The sequence below is a fragment of the Motacilla alba genome, chromosome 11, assembly GCF_015832195.1.
Source record: "Motacilla alba alba isolate MOTALB_02 chromosome 11, Motacilla_alba_V1.0_pri, whole genome shotgun sequence".
Classification (NCBI taxonomy): domain Eukaryota; kingdom Metazoa; phylum Chordata; class Aves; order Passeriformes; family Motacillidae; genus Motacilla; species Motacilla alba.
Window position 1 is genome coordinate 2,751,349 of NC_052026.1, and position 23,499 is coordinate 2,774,847.

Here is a 23,499-nt window from a genome sequence, read left to right on the forward strand (position 1 = left end):
TGATTGGAATTTCTGACTATGCAGATATGATGTACAGCCTTTGAGAAAATTGATACCTTGGTCTCTGTTACTGGTATTGCGGACTGGGTGCATGGTGGCTGTTTTGGTGGTGTAAGTAGGATGAGGAGGGGGAAGGTTCCCAGAGAAGCTGTTGCCAAAAAAAAAAAAAAAATCTGGTGTAAGCCAAAACTTAGGGAAAGTAGGATATGAAACTTGCTTATGGAAATTTACCACTGGATGCCACTGTTGCTTCATAGAATGTCATCCTAAAATAACATCAGCTCTGCTGAAAAATTCTGCTTTTCCTTCACTCTCATCTTCTTAGTTTTTTATTACTTTAATCTTTGTTCATATCAAAGGAAAGGAGAAATCGTGCCCCACTTATTCTCTCCAGCAACATGGTGATATGGTTTCCATATCTAGAAGTGACAGCTTGTCATAGGAAAGAAAAAGGAATGACACAAAATTTGTCTTTTTTTTCTTTGCCTTCTAAGGTAAAATATTTTTCAGATAGAACAGAAGAGCAGAAGAAAGGCTCAGATGAAAGAGCGGCCAATTTTCCTCATAACTAAATTCCTTCTCTCTGTCTCTGAATCCTGTGTTAATCACAACTAGATTTGGACACTGAGCCTTTCCTCCTGTTTTAATGTCATCCTACAGAGCAGGGCAGGAGGTCACTTTTGCAAATACCTGTTTATTTCCTTTCCCAAGTGTTGGGCATTTTGTACTTGAAGGAATGATTTTCACTCATTACAATTTTTTCCTCCTGGGAGAGGCAGGGAGGGTGAAGGTCATCAGGGGAATTTTTGATGGCTGTTGCTTGTATTTACAGGTATGTTTGTAATCACCTGATTAGCAACTCTGGGACTTTTCTCTAAGTCATACAGTACATGGGGCTTTGCAAATAGCTCTTCTTCTCTTCTCTTCTTTCTCTTCTCTTCTCTTCTCTTCTCTTCTCTTCTCTTCTCTTCTCTTCTCTTCTCTTCTCTTCTCTTCTCTTCTCTCTCTTTCTCTTCTCTTCTCTTCTCTTCTCTTCTCTTCTCTTCTTCTCTTCTCTTCCTCTTCTCTTCTCTCTTCTCCTCTCCTCTCCTCTCCTCTCCTCTCTCCCTCTCCTCTCCTCTCCTCTCCTCTCCTCTCCTCTCCTCTCCTCTCCTCTCCTCTCCTCCTCTCCTCTCCTCTCTCTCTCCTCTCCTCTCCTCTCCTCTCCTCTCCTCTCCTCTCCTCTCCTCTCCTCTCCTCTCCTCTCTCTCCTCTCCTCTCCTCTCCTCTCCTCTCCTCTCCTCTCCTCTCCTCTCCTCTCCTTTTTCTTTTTTGACTGAAGCAACCCCCCAAATGTAATGAATTCAATTAAATGAACAGAAAAAAATCCTAACATCTGAAGTGTAAGTTTCAGGTCAGATCGTTTGGGTTTTCTATTCTGAGTGCACCTAATTCCTAATCTTTCCTATGGGGAAAGAAAAGAAAAAATGTAGGAAAAAGCCGTGGGAGATGAGGTTTTCCTAGTGTTATGCCTGGCTCCGGCGGACACAGTCCACCTTCTGCTGTGTGCCCGCTCACTGGGGTAACGTCGGTCCCGGCAGCGCCGGCCTAACGAGCGGCAGCGGGAACGTGGGGAAACAACGGCAGCGGTGTGTTGCGAGGCTCCGGAGGAAGGAGCAGCAGCCGTGCAGCCCCGCAGAGCACGGTCGGCGAGTGCGGGAGCAGACAGGCAGCAGGCTCCGCAGACAGGCAGCAGGGCTCCGCAGACAGACAGGCAGCAGGCTCCGCAGACAGACAGGCAGCAGGCTCCGCAGACAGACAGGCAGCAGGGCTCCGCAGACAGACAGGCAGCAGGCTCCGCAGACAGACAGGCAGCAGGGCTCCGGCCGCGGGGCTCGGCCCTGCCCTGGAAACCGCGCGGGGCAGCGCAGCCGCGGGGCCCGCAGCGCCGGCCCGGGCAGCGGCACCGCACAGCCGGACAGCCGGGACAGCCGGACAGCCCGCCGCACAGCCGGACAGCCCTGCCCACAGCTGCCTTGCGGGGCAAACTGAGGGAAGGGAGAGCGAGCTAGCAAACGCAGTAAGTTTACTCTCAAAGATGGGCTGCCGGCTGCAGACAGTGCTCGTGCTGGATGTCTGACAGCCAGAATGCAGTTTAATGATGCTTGCTGCTCGCTGGTAATTCCCCCCTCTCTTCTGGAATTGAAGCTTCACCTGGATTAGATATTGTAATCTAAGATTTGCAGTGAGCGGGGCTGGATGCTACCACTGCCTCGCTGTAGGCTCCGAGGGGAAGCCTGCCAGCAGGGCTGCTGTTGATGCCACATAAACTTGTAGCGGTGACCCAGATAACATTGTGACCGACACAGTAAGTTACAGTGTCAGGAGGAATAAATGTCTGCTCCAGCCCCTCGCTGAGCTCCAGCTGTGCCGTGCTACCTGCCCTCAAGCCCCATCTACCCAAGGAACTGATGGGCTCTGGGAGCTGCTGGGCTTTGCTCAGTTGTGAAACAGTTGTACAAGTGAATTCAGAAAATACACAGGGCTTGCAATTATTTGGAAATTGTGATATTTTAGTGTTCTTAGTAAAGGACCTTTCCAAAATGGTTGCCTGGGCTCTGCCACGTCTGTTGAGAATTCCTGGCAGTCATCTTAATGTGACAGCTCTCTAAAGAGAACTTTTGTGCCCTCACCCCTCATCTACCACCCTCTGCTCAGATCCTTCTTCTGGCCTAGGCCTGGGAGAGCACTAGTTTTTAAATTACCTTTCCTGAAGCTCTGCAGTCAGCCATGTCTTCATCCCACTTCCGTTCTGAGGTGGAAATGGCAGGGTTTCTGCTGTGCTCATTTGTTACGCCAGGCAGAGACAAGGCTCCCCCTGTTCTGCAGTGGGACTGGTGTCATGGCTGGAGAATGCTCAGTGGTTCTGCGGTGGCTTGATGTGGGCTTGCTCAAACCATAACATGAGGTACAGCAATTTAAAAGAAGCAGACATTTCTGGTATTTTTGGACAACAGCCTAAATACATCATCACTACTTCTTGTGGTTTGGAGCTGTCAGAGAAGAATAGCGAGATGAAGTTTGACTTCAGCGCAAGAAGGCCTGGGCTTTTCAGTGTAGTGTGTACTGGTGAAAAGTGAGTAAGATGGAACAGAGCAGGATTCAAGCCTGTGTTTTTGAGTGGTTCTGGTCAGGTTTGCTAGCTGGCTAATGCAGAGGCAAAGCCAGAGAAGGATTAAAAAGGCATACCGCACAAATGAAATAAACGAGCTGCTGCTGCCTCTTTTTTTTCTCCCTCATCCCTTGTCCATTTTAGAGTGAGTGATGCAGAAGACCACTGCTGAACATTGTCCCCAGGCTCCCTCTACACTGGATGTACATGCATGCAAAGATCAGCAGTGCTTCCACAGCCTTTTCATTGCTCCTTTAATGTACTGAATTCAGTCCCTACTGCATCAGGAGACTTTTGAAGATAAACATCACTGACTCTTAGCTGTGCCATCTTTTGTTAACTGGAAACCTTAATATGTGTCTACAGTAAACCCCACTGCCAGAAATGGCAAAGAAAACTTCTCTATCTTTTACAAGAAGTCATAGGCAAAGAGCAAATGTGTTTTGGAGCAAAGGTGGGGAGGGCTTCTCCATGCCATGGCCATTATCAGTTAGGCATTGTCAGGGTTGTGAGTACAGCTCTGTATGTGTCTTTATAGCCATGGATCATCATGAAGCAGGAACCAACTGGTTTTACCCCATGTAAGCCTCTGCTTGTTTATCTATTTGAAAGCAATCACTCATTCTTTTTGCTCTATTTGCAGACTTCACGATTTAATATTTGTACAAATCATAAAGGTGACACCTTCACAATGTAGGTTTTCATTCTACAGTCCTTATCTTTCATGCTGCTGCAGTACATTAAAATGTTTGCAGTCTCCTCTTCTGTGGGGGTGATCTTTGTGAATTTGTCTGGTCTCTTTGGGGATGCTGCATCCTCTGGCTGCTCGTGTATGGAAAGTGCATTGGTACAAAATTATTTATAACTCTTTCAGTTGGTGCTGGATCTCTGTGGTCCTCCACTGCAAGTCTCTTCAAACTCTCAGAGGAGATTTTTCAACAGCTCCTGGCTCACAAGCAACAGCTTCCCCCATGATAACCCTGCAGCAACTCATCTTGTTCCTTCAAGCTTCTGTCTGTTGCCAACTAGTCATTAGACTGATTATTATTTAAGCTGATCATGAATTCCACTTTGGACTCTCTGCTTTCACAGTGAGTAATTAGAGAAGGCACCTTCCCCGTCAATTTGTGCTATTCATGGAAATGTTATCACTTACAGAAGATACAGAATAGACATTTGTAGGTGCCTTTGATTTAAGTGACTGAGAAAAGTCCATGCAAAGGGGAAGCTTCAAGGTGACTTATAGAAACCTTGCCCCATTGGCCTCACTCTGTACTAGATGTTTAGGGATTTGGGGCTGGTGTTTTACAACATTAAAGGAATGTGGTGGGTTTTCTTTTTTTTTTTAATTTTTTCTCTCCTATCATCCCATGTCATGAAGTGAAGTTCAGGCTATTTTTATAGACAGGATAACATCTAAGCAGCGCATGAAAACATTCCTGTATTTTAAAAATACTTTAAAACTAAAGCCTACATAATCACTAAAGTGAATATGTGAGATCAGGGCAGCAGATAGTGGCAAGACTGTAATAATTGACAAAGAATACTTTTGTATTTTGAAGTAATATAGTCGTAGATGTGTGACTTTTAAAGCCATGCAACAGTATTAGTTCTTTGATTAAATGTAACAAAAGATTAAAATCTTCAGTTACTATGTAGGCTCTCCTGAACTTTCTGGGAACTGGAGTAAAGGGAATAGCTGAGGGTCAAAGGGTGAAGACAGCCTGGCTGGTCATTAATCTAAATTTGCCTGTGGAATATAGCTGTGAAGCTGTTAGTGGGCTTTTCCTGCTCATCCTAAACAAAAAAAAAAAGAGATTTTGCTCAAATCTGGCTTTAAAGTAATTGAGGAAAAATAGGAAATTTTGAAAATTGGGTCTTTCAGGTGGGGTATGTGATGGTGTTTTGGTGGGTTTTTTCACAATTTTTTTTGTTTTGTTTGTTTTTGTTTTTTGTTTGTTTTTGTTTATTTGTTGGTTTGTTTTGTTTCCCAAGAAAACTTGGGAGGGTGTTCAGCTTGCTGTGATTCAAGTCAATTGAACTTCAACAGGGTGACAGCAAAACTGTCAGTCTTTATGCATCTCTGAGTGTATGTGAACTGTAGGAAAGGTGTGACAGGGATGGGGATTCCTTGATAACTTTCATGCAGTTACTGCAGGTTACAGGTACCTCTGAGCATGAAGCTGCCTGGTTTCCAGTGTGAGCAGCCCAAGAATGTTCCACGATTTGTCATTCTGTGATAGTGCCTTGTTCTGCTCGGTTTTGTTGCTCATACCCCAGCTAGTTTTCCTAAAGTTGGAATGAGGGTGATTGCAATTGCGAGAGCAGCACAAGAAACGTAGGCAGTGCTTGGAGAAAGATTTGCTGGGCCCAGTTCTACTGAATACTTTGTCAGTCTTCTTATTTATCAAGTGGGGTGCTGAGATCATCAACCATCCTACAGTTCTAGCTACATTATATTTGAAAATGAAAGACTTTATGAAATGAAAGTAAGTTCCATTATTGTGGTGTCACCTAAGCCAGTTAATGATCTGAGATAAGAGAGGATTCAAAAGGGCCAAGAGTTGCTCTAAATAGTGTCAGAACTGCAGCTCTGTGAAGGGAAATACACATTTTTGAATTGGTAAAAAGGAGTTGCATTAATTATATGGCATGCCACGCTACAACACGAACACCATTAAAAAGTCAGCCTTTAAATCTTAAAACACTTCTCGTTCCTACTATCCTCATTATTAACATCCCTATTCTACATTAATGCCTCTGGCAAGAGGTGAAAGCTGTTCAGGGTGAAAAGAAATTAGTTTCATTTTTCAGTAATTATGGGGAATACTGTTCACTGGCTTTAGTCACCCTCTCAAGTTATTCTAGTGCTTCTGGTTAAAAAGATCCTGATCTATGGTATTTCGCTAATGATCAACAGTTTTAGAAATGACATTTTTCAGCAGCACAGCCTCTATTATTGGGACAATCTTTTCCTTTGGGCAGCTGCCAGATTTTTCAAAACCAATGGGAACGCTTATGAAAGGCTAAGTTCCTTTCCCTGCCCCCACCTTCTTTATAAACTTGAGATCACTATTGCTTAGGATGTGTCGGAGTCTCCCTCAGGTCAGGGTGACCCCAAAAGGCGGAAAAGTCTCTCCTCCAACCCGTGCCTTCAAAGAAAGACTCGGTAATCTTCAGCTGTCGGTCTCAAGGTAGTTTATTGTTGTTTATCTAAAAGATTTTCTCCCTGAGCTGCTGTGGCCCGTTCAGCAGGTCAGACAAAGGCACACTGCCCTCCCAGGGGCTGGTGTCATCTTTTATATCATATATCACTGTTACATGTTTATGCTTTTCCCCCAATGCCTATTATCTATATTGAACAGTGACTTTCTACTATAAACCAATCTCTGAGTGCCAACATCACCAAAGACATGGAGGTTAGGAAGGAGAAAGAAAGAGGACAGGGCACACCCAAATCCCTCCATCTTACAGCCCCTGACCCCCTATGTACAAAACTTGGACCCCACTGTACAAGGCCCAAAACCCCCCTGTACAGCACTCAAAAACTCTTTCCTTCACTTCGTGACTACTTCTACTACAATACCTAAACTTTTGTGGCTTGTAATTCCCCATACAGAGTTGGTAACTTGCTCCATGGGCTAAGATCAAAACCCCACGTGTGTCTTTGGCTGCTGCCAGGGTCTCAGAGCCCCCTGCCAGCGGCTCGGGCCATCCAGGGCACCCAGAGGGATGTTCTGGGTTCCCACAAGGATGCAAACTAATGTTTCCAGTTTTCAAAGGAAAAGACCACCTCTTCCAAGACAGATACTTAAATAATCTTGACTGTGGGGAAACAACAAGGTAAAGGAAGAGACCCTGAAGAGTATGGCAAAAATTAAGTAGAAGTGAAATAACAGTGTGGCAAGGTAGTTCCTATCATACAATGTGGTAAATTTTCTATGGATAAATAAAGCATCCTTATTTGTCAGGTGCATTTTCCTGTTCTCATTTCAAGTGGTCCTTTTGTTTCATAAGGTTGAATGACAGAAAAATAAAAAAATTGCAGTAGGTGGTGAAGATGCATTTTGAGAGATGCATTCTGGAGGACTGAGTAGATACCTTCTACTGAGCAACTGAGCACACATGAAAGTTTGCTTTGTTCTTTCTCATCACCCTGCAATGTATTTATGTGGTACTTGGAAACAACAGTGGGCAATCAGAGCTGACTCCAGGGTGTCTTTCTGCTGCAACGTGTTGCTGGTTTGGTTATTTACCAAGTACTCCTATTCTGTCTCTTTTGAAGTGTTGATTCTCAAGTCACAGAAAACTCTGAGAAACTTCCAATGCATCCATTTATAGTGTCTTGCAAAGGATTAGTGACAGTTCAAGCAATAGCTCAGATACCTGATTTCTGTGTCCATTTTATTTGCAATGAATCCATTCTTCACGTGGCACCCTTTGCAAAGTGTCCCTGAGAGTTTCCCTGGGACTGCATGCAATGCTCTGTGGTGTGCGGGAGCTGCTGCTCTTTGGGGCATGGCTGTGGACCACAACACTTCTGCAGAGTGTGCTGGCCACAGAGCAACAAAGAGTTTCTTGCTGGGGTGGCCTTGGCACCCCAGACATGTTTGAGACCTTTCATCTCGGACAAACTTCATTGTGACAATTTTTATCTTTGAAGAACTCATTGAACTGCTCACCTTTTTACTATAGTAACAGTTCTAATTCAAATTATCCTGCCTGTAGTAACTTGATTTCTGAAGCAGTTCAGCACTCTGTGATCAAGAGTTACTTAAGATTCTTGTGCTTGGCATTGTACTTGTAAATGATGGCAGCATCTTTCTTTCTCTTCTTTCTGAAAGAACAGGCTGCATTTAAAAATAATAATAATTTCTTTTCTTGGTTAGTAGCTCTATTAAGTACCTACAGCACAAAGTATAATAACTTAAATGCTTTTGATTAAGGAACTTAATTAGATCTTAAAATTCTTCTTCCAGTGAAATACCTTATCTTCCCCAAAACTGGAGCATGGAAGTCTTCAGCAAACTGCAGCAAGGTGTTTTACATGAATAGTTTATACTTTTCTGCCACTGGATCACCTGTGTAATAAAAAGACCCTTATTCTTTAAGGCTACAGGCAAGCAGTAGGATGCACAGAAACATATTGGGACAAGCTGAATGAGACTTCCCTTAGAACATCAGAATTTTTCTTCTAGTGAATATGAAATCTTGCCTTTGGCACTAAGCTATATTGAATGCTTCAGAAGGGAATGAAAGGGAAAATCTTTCTCTAAGCAGGAAGGTAACTTTGAATGCAGAGCTGGAGTGTATGGATTTCTACCTCTGCTCCATTTTGTGCTTTGATTTGCTTTCCCTTTGCTTTGACTGGCTGTGCTACAATGCCACTATTTTTTTCAGTTCTTTCAAGCTAAAAATACTAACACACAATACTGGGATTGGTGAACTCTTCAGCTGATCAAATGGCATATACAACCTTGTTTCTGTTATGGTAAATATAAGATTTCATATTGTTATGGTATGGCAAAAGGTATACTGTCCTTTTTATTTTAATGCTTGTTTAAGAGCAGTCCTTGATCCTTTGCTTGTGGTTGTTTTGAGGTGCATTTGGTAAAAGCTTTTTAAAAAAAAAGCAGTCATGCACTGAGCTGTTATACATAAATGAGGTAACAGAAAGAGTTTCATTGCTTGCATTTGGGGATCCCTTTCTTCAAGAAAAAGCCTCTGGCTCTGCTTACCCATAGCTCTGGATTGGCTGTACAGCTATCTTTAACCCTGTTGAAGACCTCAATGGGCAGACAAGATTGACTTTGCTGCAAGTGTGAGGCTCTGATTATCCATTTCTGTGGATCTCCCCTTCTGGCCCACTCAGTTTTTGTGGGCTAATCTTCTGGATTGCTGGAGAGAAACAAGTATTAGGCAGAAGGATTTTAAGTTGGACTTCTTCAAGGTGTGTGAGCATGACTTGGAAGATAGCAAAGGTAAGCTTATTTATAGATATGTGAATATTGGTGTTTATTAGCTACAGAGAAGCTGTAAGGGGAAAAACTGAATAAACAGGGAATGAAGAAAGCTGATTTGGGTGGTCTGGTAGACCAGTGCCCAGTCAGTTCTATAGTATCTTTACCAAGAAGCAGAGAGTCTGAAAGCCTGAATTGGGTATTATAATCTGGCACATTGATTGAGGGAAGGGGGAAAGACTGAGGGGGGTATTCTTATAGGAACTGTAAGGGTAACATAGAAAAGAAACTGTGAAAGCCAGGATCAGAAGGTGATAAATGGATGAAGCCCTCTGGAGAACATGTATTACCATAGTTTGGAAAGGAAATTCAGGAAATTCTGCTCTTGCCAGAGGAGGGATGTGCTGGCTTTTACAAAAGCTGGGACACTTGTGGAAGGACTACAAAGATGTAAGGGACATGGAAGCCATAAAAGAAAGAAGAATGTCCCTGCTTCAGCTTCTGTAGGTGTGAGGAATACTTACAAAGCACTTCCCCTGCAGGACCAGTCCTGGCCCAGCTGCAGGGTGTTCTACCTTGGGCAGATCCTGCAGTGCCTCTCCCAAGCCAGTTCTTCCTCTCTTTAGGGATTCCGTGTGCCCTTCCCCTTCCCGTTCCCCTTCCCCTCCCCCTCCCCCTCCCTTGGCTTTCTTCTTGGCCAGGTTCTGTCCTCCCTGACATTTTCTGGACTGATTTTTGTGCCCTAATCTGAGGGGCCACTGAATGAGGGAGGGTATTTATAGGGAGCTGTAGTGCTCTTTGGCTGCCTGCCTTGAAACTGGCACCTGCACAGGGCTGACTGCAGGGCTAGGTGGGCTGAAGGAACCCGTGGGGTGCTTTGTGAGGACATGTGATCTGCTAGGCCAGGGGAATGATGTAGAAAGTATTTTAAATGTCAGTGAGGAGCAAAATTCTTTAGGCTTTTAATCTTAGTGCGTTTTCACTTGATTTAGTCAAACCCTTCCCAGTTGCTAGTCACCAATGAGACTTCACTCTGGAAACTTGAAGACTTGAGGGTCTGTCTGATTCACAGGGGGGATCACTATCAGCCTAATGGGACCTTGGTTGGAACTTTAATTACAAGAAGACAGTAAAAAGCACTGTTTAAGAAAAAAAAAATCCCCTTATCAACTTTTGTTGCTAGTCTAGTCAGGCTAAAAATTCTGCTTAATCTTAATGATTAGTAAGAGTTCTTCATTTCTGTTAAATAAATTACAAATTATTCGGAGGCAGTATATTAAAGGAGATCTAATCAAGATATCCAGAATATTGTGACATATTTAAATCCCATAATATTTAAAAAACATTTTTGAGGGAGTAAAGATACTTTATATACAATTAGAGGCAGTATGATTAATAACCTTGGGCTCAGATTCGACAGCTTCCTTTGGGATTTGGGTTTTTTTCTATATCTCTGGAACCAAATATATGCCTTAATTACCAATCAAACAGTCAATGAAGGCAGAACTGAAGTGTGGATGTATCTGCTTGGATTTGTATTAGCATTTCTTCCACAGATTTGGATTAGTGAGGCTGAGTGTATCTGCAGGTTTTGGTTGCTGTCATGGAGAATGTGAATCCACACTGACTTAGAGTTTCAAAATTAGCAGACCTGTCTGTTTGGCATCATTTGACACTTTTGCCACGTTCTAAACCTGTAAAAGGTAGGTGTTGGTGCAGGTAGTGTTAAATGCAGGAGCATTTAAGAGTTCTGAGAAGATTCAGGCCATTTAAAACCAGACAGTGTCATTTCTCCCCAGCCCCATCTTTCTTTATAGAGGTTTCGGGAGGAACAGGAGATTTTGATATGTGAGAAACAAACCCATTTGGTTTGAAACCATTCTGCAAGGCTACAACATAAAATCTGAGTTGAAGACAAGAAAAGAGGAGCCAGATACTTCTGAGGTTTGGACACTCCTGGTTGGTACAAAGTCAGTGAGTGGACATTGCCCCTTTAGTAGCTGTGTCAGAACTTCCTGTCACTGCAGAAACAGGCAAGTCAACGCCTTCAAATCCAGGGGCATTGGGAAACTCAGGGTTTTGGAAGGTGTTACCACAGAGTACTTTGCTTGGCAGGTATAGCTGCGAGAAAAGATGTTTCTGAGCTGAAGGTCGAGAGTGGGAAAATGTGTTTGAAGCCAGTCTTTATTGTAATTCTGGGTATTACTTATTTCTCATAGTTTAAAATGGTGAATTGTGGGGGAGAAGTAGCTCCTTGTGACAGAGGAGACAAGGGATAAATCATCTATCAACCTTTTTATCTTCTGAATTTTTCTAAAATTGATTTTTCTTCTGCACATGTTCATTCTGGACTGTTCATAAGCTGTATATTTTGGTCAAGTATGGCAGGCTTAGCTTTTTATTCTGAGCTGTCAATTTTGAAACTCACTATGAAAGAGCTCCAAGGTAAAATGGTTTTGATCATTACCAGCTGCTGTGTGCTTTGTAGACTGTAATATAAACCTGACATTCAATTTTGGTGGGATGATCTAATGAAGTTCTGAGATTTATTTTAGATAATAAAAATGAACCCCCTTTTTTCAAGGATAAACATGGATAAATTGTCAGATTCATAGCCCATCTCATATTATGTCTGCTGTGTTTTCCACAGTGCCTGAAATGGTCACTGTGTGCCTGATTTATAAAGACAGTATCACCTTGATGAGTACACAGTGTGTCACTTGAGCAGGATTCATGTCTTTATGGATTTCAGAGGAGAAATATAATGTGAGACAATATAAATATTGCAGCTGCTTGCTCTATCACATTGTCTGTTTTATTGGGCAGGTTACCTGTGCTGTAGTGACAATGTGGTTTTTTTAAAATTTTTTTGTTTGTTTGTCTTGTTTTGGTTTTGGGTTTTTTTGTGGTTTTGTTGCTTTTTTGTCTTTGTTTGTTTGTTTGTTTTTGGTTGGTTTATTTTTTTTTACCCTGGTATTAATAAGAAGACAATATTCTGATAACAGTGGCGAGGAAAACTCCTTTCCATTATATTTTGCAATAGATGAATTAAATCAATTTGAGATCAGTAAATAAAATGCAGCGTAAAACACTAAATATGATATTATTCCTGCATTTTCCTTCTCACCAGAGATGGGGAAGATAAGTGGAGCAATTCTAGATGAGACCCAAACCAGTCAGATAACAGGGAAATCACAGGCCAAAGCTCCCAGTGACCTGCCCTAAGTGTTGGCACACCTGGCTGCTGCTAGGTGTAGGAGCATTGTTGTGAATGAATGCTGTGGAAGCAGGTCAGCTGTGAGACATTTTACAGAACAGACAGCTAACCCTGTGTCCTGTGGACTCCAGGCAGGGATCTGTCTGTGGGCTGGCATCACCTCCACATGGCTTCCTTGTGGCTCCATCGTGGCACACAGGAAGGCTTTCACTGACTGGATGCACGCTTAAAACAAAGATAGAACAACTTTTTCTCGTGGTCATAATGCATGTTAGTCTGTATCTATGAATTTGAAGGTGAACTGTAGCCTGGAGCTTTCCTTTCTTGAGAAAGAAGCCACCTCCACTGGTGTTTAATGGATTGGGACAAGCTCTCAGTGCAGTCGCCTTGGGCCACTGCTGCTGCTCTCTCTGCCTGAACATAATCTTAACACCTTTTGCAGCTCATGACATGCTTATGTTTGGATATGTTGAGAGGAAATTTCCTGTACTAAGTGAAAATAAATCTGGACAGAATTCCCAGATTGGAGAATAACTGTGGAAAAGTTGGATTGTGAAAGCCTCCTTCTTTTTCCCTAACTTGACAGTGTAATTTTAGGTTCCATGGAAAAAAGAAGACACTATTAGAAATGATCACCCATCGAGATCCCATAAAGCTGAATGTGAAACATAGGGCCAGCACAGCTGTAATTGTTAAATTTAAACAGAATTTGGGTCTCATGCAAAGTAGGTACATAATTGAAAACTTGACCTCTGCTGCAATTCTGATAAATGTATATTCAGTTAAAAAAAAAAAAAAAAAGTTGGTGACAAAAATGGCAACAGATGGCAGAATTTGAACAAGCTTATTTGTCTAATTGTGTAAAAGTCACTGTGGCACAAACTGCCTGGAAAATAACTCTTGAAAGATTTACCCACATAGAAGGTGTTAGGTACATATGCTCCTTACAAGGTGCAAGTTAGTTGGGCACTAAGGTGTGTGTATGCACAGGACTTCCCAAAGTGTCATTTTAAACTAAATATCTGGAGTTCTTCCTTAAACCAGACCTGAAAATATTTTTACAAGGTTGAATGTTTCTCTTAGACTTGGGGTAAAGCAGTCATTCTTATTCTCTAGCATGAGTCACAACTCACAGTGTCAATTGCTTTATAAAATATTACTGAAACAGTTTGATGGCAGTGAGCAAGGCTTAGTCATGTCTGTCTTCCTCCTCTGTGTCACTTCTGTGCTGTCTTGCCCTTACTGCTCAAGTGAGGCACTGTGGATAATGCTTCAACATATTCTGGGATTAAATTGAATGTGGAAGGGGTGGGTGCCTGCCATTCTCAAAACTCCAACCCATTGTGAATCTTTACTGCATGTTTAATTCTGGGCACCTCTGTTTGAATGGATGGTTCTGAGAAATTCTGGCCCAAGTGACTTACCACTGGTAAGTGTCAGTTGTCCCTAGGGTAGCTAATGGGAAAAGGTGTCCTGTTCTTGACTCTGCTGCATTTTTTACAGCAGTATCATGCTGGCAGACATTAGAGATGCTTGTTTACAGACTTGCCTGTGAGGTTCCAGAGAGAGAAGCTGAGAAAATTGCTGGTCCTTCTTAAGTAGCTGTTGTCTTTGGACAAAGATTACATGCATCTTGCCACGTGAAGCTTGGGACACTTCCCAAGTCATTATTCAGGAGCGTGCAGGTGCATGCTGAGGCTCTGAAATCCCCACACATAACAATGCCAACCTGACAATCATCCCTTGAAGCAGTATCAGCTCAAACAGGCTGTGCTCAGCCTTGCCTCTCATGTTGTGCTCCGAAATCAAACTGCTGCTGCATGCAGATGTGTTCCAGAGTCAGTGAAATGGAAATGGCGAGGCTGGGATTTATCCAGTGTATTCCAAATATGCCCAGCTACCTCTGTGATTTCTTCTTGGGGGTAGGAAAAGAACATCCTTCATCTCAATGTCAGCAACTTGTATCAAGAAAGCAACCCTGGTTGAGAGAAACAACACCAGAAAAGAAAGTTCCCTTTTTATCTGTTCATTCCTGGTAATGTGGTACCAGTTCAGTTGGCCTGACAAATTAATTTGTGCTGTTGTACAGAGACACTAGAAACAGCTATGTAAAAAACAATGCAGATATTTTATACACATTGAACTCATTTTCTAATTAATTTTTGGACATTATATCTCCCTCCACACATTTGCAAGTTTGTAGGTGCCTTAGTATGTATAATGCTATTTGCATAGGGTTTTTTCCTAGGTACTTTATCTGGGTGTATATAAGCAGATAATTGTACATGGATTTGTCAAAGGTGTGCTCTTGCTGTCACTGATGGTGTTGCCCAAACAGGAAAAGCAGTGCAAAGAAATGGGATTAAGTTCATGTACACTGCAGTGCATGCAGTCCATGTGTGTGCCTCTCCCTCACTCTGTGTATCCCTCTCTCTCAAAAAAGATACTCATTGATCATCCAAGGAGTGGATTTTCTCAGTAAGTTGCTCAAATGAGGCAGGGGAGGAAGGGAATCCCCAGAATTCAGTACCTACAATTAAAAAACTTTAAAATCTCTCTACTTCAATCATTATATAAGATGAGCTGTAAACCAGCAAACCAAATTGCAGAATCAATTAAGTTGGAAAAGACCTCTGAGATCATTGAGTCCAAATTGTGGCAAAAAACCAAAGTGAACCCTTGTTCTCAATTCATATTCTCTTTTGACATTGTGCAGTCTGATGTGCTCAAACACCAGTGATTGTTATGGAAGAAAGCACTGCAACCCCATCATGGAAATCTGAACACTTATGGACATAAGGAGTTAAGAAAACTCATTTTAATATCTTGATTCCTTCATTTTCGGAGGCATAAGCCCCCACAAACTGACACTTCTGGTACGAGGTCAGCCATGGTAGGTACATATGGCACTGGGGGGGCTTAAAGGATAAAAACCCCAGCAAATCACCACCACTCACTTTGTGCACCTTGCAAGGATGACTTTTTTGGGTACACAAAGGTCTCAAGAACATGACTTTGCTCAGGTCTCAATGAATTTCACTTACAGAGCATCCCAATATCAAATTCTTAAATTATCCCCTAATTAAAATATTATTGCTGTCTTCAGTTTCAGGCTGCAAAAGCAGATAATAAAGCGCACAGTCAGTTGACACAATTTGTTTTTGTGTTTGTGTTAATCTCTTTTCCTGCTATAGGCCATTTTCAGGAGTATGGGGGGAGATTCTGTTCTGGTTTTTGTGTGCCTTCACACCTCACCTTCTGTGGTAGCTGGAGCTGGGTCCTTACCTCTGAATTTAAAGACCAATTAGATTGACAAAATTATTTTGTCTAATATTTATCTTGGCTGACCTCTGAGCTAGACTGAATGGATTTTTTTTTGTACAGTCTTTGACTTCTACTTTCCATAAGAAATGAAATATTTCTCTGTGAGAAGGATAAAATGTGGGAATGAATTCAGAATGAACACCTCTGAAAAAATTAAATTGCATTGAAATGAAAATGCCAAGATTTTATATGTGGGGGAAAAAAGACAAGATAATCCAAAGGGAAATAAGCAATCTGAAAACGTGACACAATCTAGTAAAAATTACTGCTTTTTACTTAAAAATTCTGCTTGACGTGAAAATATTAGTTTACTTGTCTTCTGCCTTGGATTTTTTTTTTTGTTCAAGATATTGCATTTCTTCTGGCTTTAGAATGCATCTTTACAAACATTCTTTTAAAACCACTTGTTACCTCGTTTACCCTACTCAGCAGGGAATAGGAGATGAAAGTAACAGAGCCAAATTAATGCAACTGGCCAGTACTAATTGCCTGTGAGTATTAGAAGGGTGCTTCTGTCTTCCTTGAGAAACTGGAAACCAGATACTACTGTGCCACAGACAACTTGTTATAAACATGCAAATCATTGATCAGGTTTTGTTTAAAGAGTGGTTGTTATCCCAGACAAAATAAAACCTGTCAAAGTCTTCACCTTCCTTTGTCATTAAAAATGTAACTTCCCTGTTATCTTTTACTGTAAATTAATTAAAATAGATTTGGAGGGGGTAGTGGTAGGTAAAGTACAGGTTTGATACAATCAGAAATGCAATTTTGCACTGGTATTGCTGGGTTTTTTTCACTCATACAGTGAGCACTTGCTGATCTGGGAATGCACCAAGCCTTTCAGATGTAAATATGACTGTATCAATTTATGTGGATGTGTAGATTGAGCTGAAAAGGAACTGGGAGGAGGCAGGAGGAAGAAGGAGAGTCAGATTTTTGATGTGAATCCAGCTGAAGGGTTAATTCCTTCAATCTTACACTTAAAGCACTCTAAACTAGCAGAGGTGTGAATACAAAGGATGCCCAGCTTTGTTCTGGTAGCCTCACAGAGCTGAGCCCTGACTCTGCAGCCAGATGAGCTGAGATTCTTCTCCCAGTGGAAGCTCTCCTGCTGAGCAGAAGCAGCTCAGCACATCGAGCTCGGGTACCCGGACCTGCTGGCAGGGTCAGACCCTGAAAATTCCCAGGAGGCTGCAATATCCAACAGTCCTCTCCTGGTGCTGGTGACTGTAGTACAGACCATCAGGGGCATCAATCAGAGCACCATCACCTCTCAGAGCACTAAAACCATTACACGCCAAGGGTGGCTTCACTTCAATTCCTAGTGGTGGTCTTGGCTACGACTCCTCACACCCCAATCCACCCCCCAAGGATTCCCACCACTATCAGAATCTGCTCCAGCTGCTCTAGGAAGTGATCCCTGGGCCTTGTTCTCCCCTGTCTGTGACCTGCTGGGCGAGGCTGTGCCTGGGCTGGGCGCTCTGGGCTAACAGACCCCAGCCTGCCACTGCTGATCCCAGCTGGACCAGCAGAAACACTGCTTTGAACATAGAAGCTGCTCTGCAGTCTTGTGAGCAGAGCAAGAAGCCTTTGAGTGGGTGGAAAAGCGAGATGGGTGGGGGGCTGCTGCAGCAGAAAGGCAGCGATTGAAAGGCAGGAGCAGGCGGGCAGGGAAGGGTAACTGGTTTCATGGAACAGTGTAAGTTCCACATTGCTTTTCTAAAGCAACCAGTTTTTCTCTGAACAAAAATGGAAAATGTGATGTCAGCCTTGATATGTAAAGTATTTGTCAGTGAAGCTTTTACTACAAGGTCTTTTGAAACAATTTTTTCCCTATTAAAAATTTTTAAACCCAAAAAATATACTGGGTGTTTCTGGGGAAACTCTAATGCCAGTTCTTGTGATGCATGAAACGATCCATACGAGGAGCTGAGCCTGGAAGCAGATTACAACAAGCATTGTTCCTGAGGTGTTTACATTTGTACAGTGCCAGCTGTGGTGGAATGTGGAATGAAATACAAACCCTAGAAGTTACTGGGGAGCCCACGTTTAGCATTGTGATGGAGTTTGATCCTTGCTCCAGTATGGCCAGTTTAAATATCATGTCAAATGGATAAATAACATGTAAACAAGGGTTCTGTATGCAGAATTTGAGTGAAAATGTACAGAGCTGAGACTGGCTCAGTTGGTCAGAGCACGGTGCTGATAATGCTCTGACCAACTGAGCAGAGGTGGGGGTTTGATTCCTGTATGAGCCATTCACTTGAGAGTTTGGCTTAAGAATTCTTGTGGGTCACTTCCAAATCAGAATATTCTGTGATTAGAGACAATAACTAATGGAAATTCAAGTATTTTATTCTCACAAGACACTCTGGTAGAGATGAGAAAGTCCTGTCAAGCACAGAAATTGAACTAAAACACCTGGAATATTTTTTGCATGTTAAGTCAGATATAATTGTTACTAAAATAAGCAAGTGCAAATTGTTTGCAGCAATGAAAAGAACTACCCTGTTGGGCAGGAAGTGGCATTTATTCTTGCTTGTTATTATGATGGAAAGATTTGATATTCCTGGTGACTATGAAGATTAAACCAGAGATTTATGTTAATGCAAAGGATTAAAAGAATTTTAATAACACTTATAAAGATGCAAATGTTCGCCTGCATTTTATCTTTTTGCAGATGAACGTGCCATAAGGGAAATACTGAAGGGGGAGAACACATCCTCGCTCTGAATTGCAACATCTGGTTTAATACTGCTCTCACATGGTCATTAAGTATTAGTTGTTTTCACCAGTGTGTTTATGAACAGTGTAAGTTTGATTAGACTTTTCCTCTGTAACTAACTTAAGAATATCAGGAAACAGGGATCAACATCCACCTTCAAACACATGGGGCCTGTGAATGGCTTCATGCCTTGCACATTTCAACAATCTGTAAATATTGCTCAGTGTATTTTCCTTCTTGCTACTCCATTACTTAAAGCCTGATTTTCTGAACAGCAAAGAGCTTGAAATACTGGCTGCAGTTTAGAATTGCCAGCTGTGCTCCCCTCATTTCAAACACCCTGTCCCCCAAGTGCAAACACAGGCCACACCAGCCTGGAAAATTCTGTGCTTTATTTGGGGGCCCTGACATATTATACATATATGTACATACATTTCCTGCGGAGAAATTATAGAAAAAAATATGATTTGAAAAAGGAGGCAATTAAGGTGAAGGTGTAAGCATCTGTTTATATTCTGGTTTGTGTTTTTCCCTGCTCTTCAACCAATTGTTTGCTAACAGGTAAATAAGTAAATATAAACAGATGCCACCTGGATTTGTCACACAATTTGACTGTGGAAATATCCAGGCTCTCAAATTAATATAAATCTTCAAAAGGTTTTGAGTAGTTGAACATCAAGTAATCCATATAGTAAAAGTCGTAGCTCTGCTGTCGTTGAGAAGGAGAAAGCTGTGCAAAATACTGCTGTGTAATTTTAGTGGTAGTTCTTTCTTCATTGGAGTGACGATCTTTAAACTTGGGGAAAGTTAAATTTTGTGGAGCACCAATTAAGTGCAAGAAGAAGTTTGCATCTTCTTCCATACTTTCAAATTTCCCAACAAAGTCGTAGTCTATTAAACACGGGCTGCAAAGCCTATTGACATGATCCCAGTGTATATCCATACCCACTGGCCTATGGACATCCAGCAGATATTGAATGAACTCTTTAAACTTGACTCCAGAGCCTGTCCTTAGTGCTTCTTTGGTGGCATTGACACGGTATCTGGAAATGATGGCTTTTCCAAAGACCGGGTGGTAGTAGTTGTTTGGATGTTCAAACTTGTCCCGAAATGCAGACACCAGCTTTTCAAAGGGCTCACGAATAAAGAGCATTTTTGTGTAAGTGCTGAGCCTGTGGTAAATCCCCTTGTGGTCAAAGCCATCCAGGCGTTTCAGGTAGTTTCCGTAGTGCACGGTGTTGTGCTGGATGTCCTTTGTGGAGGAGGCCAGCCCGTTCAGCACCATGAGCACCCGCTTCCAGTTAGAGCAGCCAGCTTTTGGGACTTCACAGTACAAAACCCTGTATTTATCTTCTACAAATATCCTAGACACGTGATAAGGAGTGATTATTCTTCTGTTATTACTCTTGTATTTTGAACAAGTTTCCCTCATGATCCGCTTCCTTTCTCCTTGGATCTGATAGAGACTTTTCCACTTGCTGTTGTTTCTGTCCTCATATTTAAGTGTGGGCAGGTTGAGAATGGAGCTGTTCATGGAAATCAGAATTGGGCTCTTTTTAATGATAAACCTCCTCCTGCGTTTATGGAGCTTGATGGAATTAATTTCTTCACCTTTCTGTTGATCTTTCATAGCAAACATGATGCTGCTTTGCCTTCTGTCGGTGCTTTGAAGCTTGGTGGGCACACTTTCAGATGGCTCTAATGAATTGCTCTGCTTAACTGTTGCTGCTCTGTCTGCAGGATTTTTTCTTAATCTTCTGTCCTGGTTATTGCTGGAAACACAGTCCTGCTGAGGAAAAACAGATTAAAGATATTAGTAAATGAGAGATTGTCACTACTTACAGCTTGCATCACTTCACATGGATCGTGGGTAACTTAGAACTGTACAACAAAACGTGTTGTCACGAGCCCTCAGCACTGCACTGTGGCTCTTCTCTCGTCCCCTTGTTCTGTGCTTACATGAAACTCAAAGGCAGAGATGAACCTGATCTAAATTTCCAGTAAATTCTAGCTCCTATGTGGATTTATCTGTATTACTATATTTTAGGTGGTGTACCCAGACCTTGACAGATACTTTTGTCTTAGATGTTGTTGAAATTTCTACAAAAAGGTATCTGAGTATTTTGAGGACTTGCTTAATTATTCCAGACTGTCCCTGATGTCACACAAACGGAAGGGTTTGTTTGTTTGTTTGGGTTGTGTGTTTCCCACAACCACCCCCATGTCAGTAATTTATCTTCGCAGGGAGGACAGACTGGCACAGAGTGAAGCCCAGCAGGGAAGGGAGGGGGGTTTGTAGAGTTTGCAAGGTGGAGTGAGATGTAAGTGTGGGCAGAGGGAAACAGGAGGGATGTCAGTGCAAATGCAGAGGTTTGGCACACAAGAAGCGGGTTTGGTAACAGCAGCATGAAGGGGACCCCAAAGGGAGGCTGGAGTGAGCTGAGCCTGGGGACAGAGCAATGGAGACAGCGAGAAGCAGCGAGAGGTGGGGATGAAGCTGTGGCTGGGATCAGGTCAGCAAAAACTGAGAGAGTAAAGCAGGTCCATGGGTGAGGCTTTCTGGGACTTGCTCTTTTTCATTGGGGCATCTCTCTGTTCATACTTCCTGCATACAGCCCAGGTGTGCTTCCTCACTTCCTGCTTTTCAACGTAGCTGAATTAAATCCTGTCTGTGCCTCTAAGATTAAAATCATGTTCTGGTCACTGTCTAGCTATGTGTTATCCCCAGTTTGAGGTCACCTGGATCAGAGCAGCATATGGACTACCACGGAGTATTTCAACAGAGGAGCACATGTAGTTGCAGAATGTTTATTGCTGACCCAAAATTCTTAGTTAGAGGGCTTACAATTTTAAATTTGAATTTTTGATTTTCTGTGTTTCCCCAATGGTATTTAAAACTCGCTTAAAAATAAGGCCCTGTGTGAATTTTAAGGTGTACAATTGGGGATTAGAAGGGTCATGCTCCTTCAGGGTGCTCTTTAAGATTAAATCTTAATCAATTTTACAAGTCTTTGTTGTCTGAAAAAAAAAGCAATGCAATAGGTGACAAACTTGTTCTGTCATGGAGGTTTTATCTTGTCACATTCTTGTTAAAGGTCAGAGAATAAAAAACGTCTCAGAAAAGAGATTCAGGATTCATTACAAAAAACATCGGTGACAAAAACAAAAAAAAAATTGAATTGTATTTTGGAGGTGACTTGCTTATATTGAAAATTGCCATACAAAACTTGAACACAGCAGATCAGTATTAAACACAAGTTTTAGGACACTTGCAGAATTCAGGTTGGATGCTCTGGTAGTGAAGGTGGTGTGCAGCCTGGGAAACCAACTGATAATTTGTTATGCAAAACACTATTCAGTTCTTGGGAGTGATTGTTGTGCTCTACTCTCACCTTCAGAGGTTGTTTCTGTAGTCAGAAATGTGTTTGTCTCTGTAAATACCAGATGTATTTTTAAGTATTACCCTTTACAAGGCTGGCTGTAATTCAATCCTATTTACTCATGACACGGCTGATATTTAAAGGTTATCAAATTCAGGCTTCCTAGAATTCTGCACCTTTAACGACGCTGCTGCTGACCCTGGAGCTTTTGGGCAACTCGAATGCCTTCTGTCAGTGAAACCCTCGATGCACAAGGTCGGGCTGGAGCTGCAGAGGAGCTGTCAATCCCTGGCACCTGCCTGAGCAGGCGATGGCACAGCTGGGCACAGCTGGGCACAGCTGGGCACGGCTGCTCCTGGGCGCAGGTTGCTCTCGTCCTTTAGCTGCGGGCCGGAGCAGCCCCGCGCAGCCCGACTGCCACTAGATGGGGGAATTTCACCAGAATTTTTCTTGAGCCTGTTTTAAAGCACCTCTCAAGGCATTCATTTGATCAGTGCGATTTCATACAGAATATTAATATATGCAAAGTTTACAGTATCTTTTAGCAATATCCAGTCTAGGAAAAAAACTCATAAAACCGAAGTTGCATAGCTTATCAAATTCCTATTTTAAGAGGGAAATTTGCATTTTCATGGCTAAGTTTTTGATGCATCTTTCCTTTCAGTGCTTCATCTCCGGTGTAGTGGCCTCATCTGAGCCATCTCTAGCTGTACTCCATACTCAGAATATGGGTACAATTTTCTTTATGCACTTCTGAAAACTTACTTTTTTTGGTTGCTGGAATCCCATGTTATATTTTATCCCTAAACAAAGAAAGAAAGTAAAGTAATTATTTAGAAATAAAAAACATTAGTTTCTTCTCTTCTAGACTGATACAGCCAGTGTTGTTAACCCGATGACAAATAGACCAATGGTAAATCATAATTAATGTATATTTCATAGCAACAATAATCCTTGAAAGGCCTCTTTGTGTATAGATGTCATAAAAATTGTGAAATGGAGTGAAAGACTCCATGACTTTCACCCTTTAACAGATGGGGAAACTGAGATGAACAAAAGTGGAACAAAAGTGATTGCTTAACCTCAGTTAAAAGGACAGAAGCAGAACAAGAATCAGCTGAAGGTTGTGATTCCACGTTAGAGATCTACAACAAAAAAAAAAAAGCTGTCCTTTGTGTATTCACCCAAACTTGTATGGCTTGTACCCAGGAACCTTTGATAGGGCAGAATTAATCCTAATAACAGCTTGCATGGAGTACTCTGCTCTAAAGGCAACACACAGTGGAGTAATGTGTGAGGTAATATTTGCACACTTCTGGAGAGGCAAACAACACAGCATCACATTTTCTCTAATCTTCTGACTTCTACAGTGATATTTACCTGAAAATAGAATAATAAAGATGTGAAGATCCGAGATGGCAGCTTTAGCTGATCTGTAGGGTTTCTTTCATGACCATAACCTTTGTTAGGTATAACTTAATAATGCAGAAATGGATCATGGAAACACTACTGAATTATGACATTTGTTTGGGGCTTTCCAACTGCTAGAAATGTTGTCATCACTGTCAATATTGCTTGAAGACTTCAGTTTAATAAGTCTGCATGATGAATCCACAGCCTTTTGGACACAGACAATCACAGCTAAAGGTCTTGCACAGCATTAAGTGAAGGCTCAGTCAGCCCCATCAGGTTGATTTTCATAGTACCAGGGAAGCTCTCAGAAACTCCTTGCATGAGAGTTC

At 42.1% G+C, this 23,499-nt stretch overlaps 1 protein-coding gene across 4 annotated transcripts in view; it reads right to left on the minus strand.

Moving 5' to 3' along the window:
• Nucleotides 1-18,063: 18,063 nt before the first annotated feature.
• CHST8 (carbohydrate sulfotransferase 8) overlaps nt 18,064-23,499 on the minus strand; it is a 187,789-nt gene continuing 182,353 nt past the window's right edge. For 3 of the 4 annotated variants that reach the window (XM_038148215.1, XM_038148214.1, XM_038148216.1), the window contains exons 3-4: nt 22,523-22,560; nt 18,064-20,166 (exon numbers count right to left, since the gene is read on the minus strand). In XM_038148215.1, the coding sequence (XP_038004143.1) occupies nt 19,015-20,166; nt 22,523-22,560 (1,190 nt within the window). In that variant the 3' untranslated portion in view covers nt 18,064-19,014. The remainder of the gene's footprint in view (nt 20,167-22,522; nt 22,561-23,499) is intronic. The other variant, XM_038148217.1, reaches the window with a different exon arrangement.